Source organism: Gigantopelta aegis, unplaced genomic scaffold (assembly GCF_016097555.1).
Source record: "Gigantopelta aegis isolate Gae_Host unplaced genomic scaffold, Gae_host_genome ctg2272_pilon_pilon, whole genome shotgun sequence".
In the NCBI taxonomy this organism is placed as follows: Eukaryota; Metazoa; Mollusca; class Gastropoda; order Neomphalida; family Peltospiridae; genus Gigantopelta; species Gigantopelta aegis.
Genome location: NW_024532890.1, coordinates 17,775 through 19,757, shown reverse-complemented (window position 1 = coordinate 19,757; position 1,983 = coordinate 17,775). Strand labels below are relative to the sequence as shown.

The 1,983-nt window shown below is 37.8% G+C and overlaps 1 protein-coding gene across 1 annotated transcript; it reads right to left on the bottom strand.

Annotated features, from left to right (window-relative positions):
* Positions 1-556: 556 nt before the first annotated feature.
* Positions 557-1,595, bottom strand: LOC121391387 (agglutinin-like protein 3). Its single transcript, XM_041523040.1, has 2 exons — positions 1,314-1,595; positions 557-1,261 (listed from the first exon to the last, which is right to left on the bottom strand). The coding sequence occupies exons 1-2, from the start codon at positions 1,593-1,595 to the stop codon at positions 557-559; spliced, it is 987 nt and encodes a 328-aa protein (XP_041378974.1).
* Between the last annotated feature and the right edge of the window lie 388 nt (positions 1,596-1,983).

Here is a 1,983-nt window from a genome sequence, read left to right as displayed (position 1 = left end):
CTCAGTTACATGTAAAAATGTATGTGTCAATAGTTGTAGGTTATTGTCTGTTATGTTGTTATGTTTTAATAATAAATAAACAAAAAGTAACAAAAGTATTGGAGACTGCTTATACTGAGTTAGATAGGTCAAAAACATACCAATAACATTGTTATATAAGTATACTTGCATGTACATGTGTGAGTGAAAAAAAGGGGGTAGGTATCTATTGACATTAAAAACAACTTTTTAAATAGTCATAATATGTTACTTTTTCTTGTCAAGATGTGATGTAGATACACTGGTAATGTCTGCTTCATCATTATGCATGTGTAGCAATGGAGTACTGGAGCTTTCTCTATCCTGATCTTGGGTTATACTTGAACTCAGAGGAAGAGATGGTGTAACAAAAGATGGAGGAAGTATATCCTTCACTAATGCATCTATGTATTCACTAGTAGGTATGTCAACTAAGTTATTGCGATTTAACATGGGATCTTCATCTTCTTTCTTCATATTTGAAGCAGGGGGCATATCTTGGTATTCAATAGTAGAAACTTGTTCGTTAGGCGGTATATCAACAATTGTTTTCTTTCTCAGTAGATAAAATATCAGCAACTGGTTCATCTTTAGTAGCCGGTATATCTTGGTACTCAACCATAGGTTTCTCAATAGCAGCCTTATCAGTAAGCACTGCTTTTTCAGTTGAAGGAATAGCAACAACTGTTTCTTCTTCAGTGGCAGGTATATCTTGGTACTCAGTTGTAGGAACGTTCTCAGTAGGTGACAGAATATCAGCAACTGGTTCTTCTTCAGTAGCTGGTCTATCTTGGTTCTCAGTTGTAGGCACTTTCTCAGTAGGCGGCACATCAATAACTGTAGGTGATGGAATATCAGCAACTGGTTCTTCTTCAGTAGCTGGTCTATCTTGGTACTCAGTTGTAGGCACTTTCTCAGTAGGTGGCACATCAATAACTGTAGGTGATGGAATATCAGCAACTGGTTCTTCTTCAGTAGCTGGTATATTTTGGTACTCAGTTGTAGGCACTTTCTCAGTAGGTGGCACATCAATAACTGTAGGTGATGGAATATCAGCAACTGGTTTTTCTTCAGTAGCTGGTATATTTTGGTACTCAGTTGTAGGCACTTTCTCAGTAGGTGGCACATCAATAACTGTAGGTGATGGAATATCAGCAACTGGTTTTTCTTCAGTAGCTGGTATATTTTGGTACTCAGTTGTAGGCACTTTCTCATTTGGTGGCACATCAACAAGAGTTTCTTTCTCAGTTTGAAGGAATATCATCTAATGGTTCTTCATTGTTAGGGGGCATAACCTGGTACTCAGTCAGAGAAATTTCATCAGCATCAATATTGGTTTCTTTCTCAGTTGCAGGAACTTCGACAACTGGTTCTTCTTCCACACCTTGGTACTCTGGGGCGTTGGATACCATATCTTGATCTTGGATAAGTTGTTCTTTGGTATCTACAGTAGATGGCATGTCTTGGTACTCAATAAGTGGTTCCTCCTCTTTGATTGAAATGTCTTGAGTTGGCTCTTTCTCAACATCTGACACAGCTGGCACATCCAAAGTAGGTGTGACAGTTTTCCATGTCATACTCCTCATCTATTAATGTTACAGTGACATCTTCATCCAGAGACTCCTGTTTGCTATCATCTACAGGATTTTCAAGAAAAGCCTCAACAGCTTCCTCTAGCTGGTCATTGTCTGATGATGCAACTGTTCCATATGCAGGATTAATGAAAGTACGTAAGTCTTCTTCCTCAATATTCTCTTCAACTACTGGTTTGCTTCATCTTCAAATTTTACTTTCTTTTCAGTCTTTGTTTTCATCTCCTAAATTGCTTTCTTTCACAATAAGTGGAGCATTGCTACTCACTTCAATTAGTTCTTCATCATCAATGGCCCTTTTCAATTTCAGAGAGATCATCAATATTACTCACAGCAGTTGTCTCTGTCTTTGAAAATGAACGTTCACTTGTTG

Bases quoted from the DNA above. Each gene is read 5' to 3' on its own strand.
- LOC121391387 (XM_041523040.1), bottom strand. From the start codon at position 1,595: ATGACATGGAAAACTGTCACACCTACTTTGGATGTGCCAGCTGTGTCA. The intron at 1,262-1,313 runs GTTATGCCCCCT...CTTCAAACTGAG, and splicing joins TTTCTCTGACTGAGTACCAG to AAAGAAACTCTTGTTGATGT.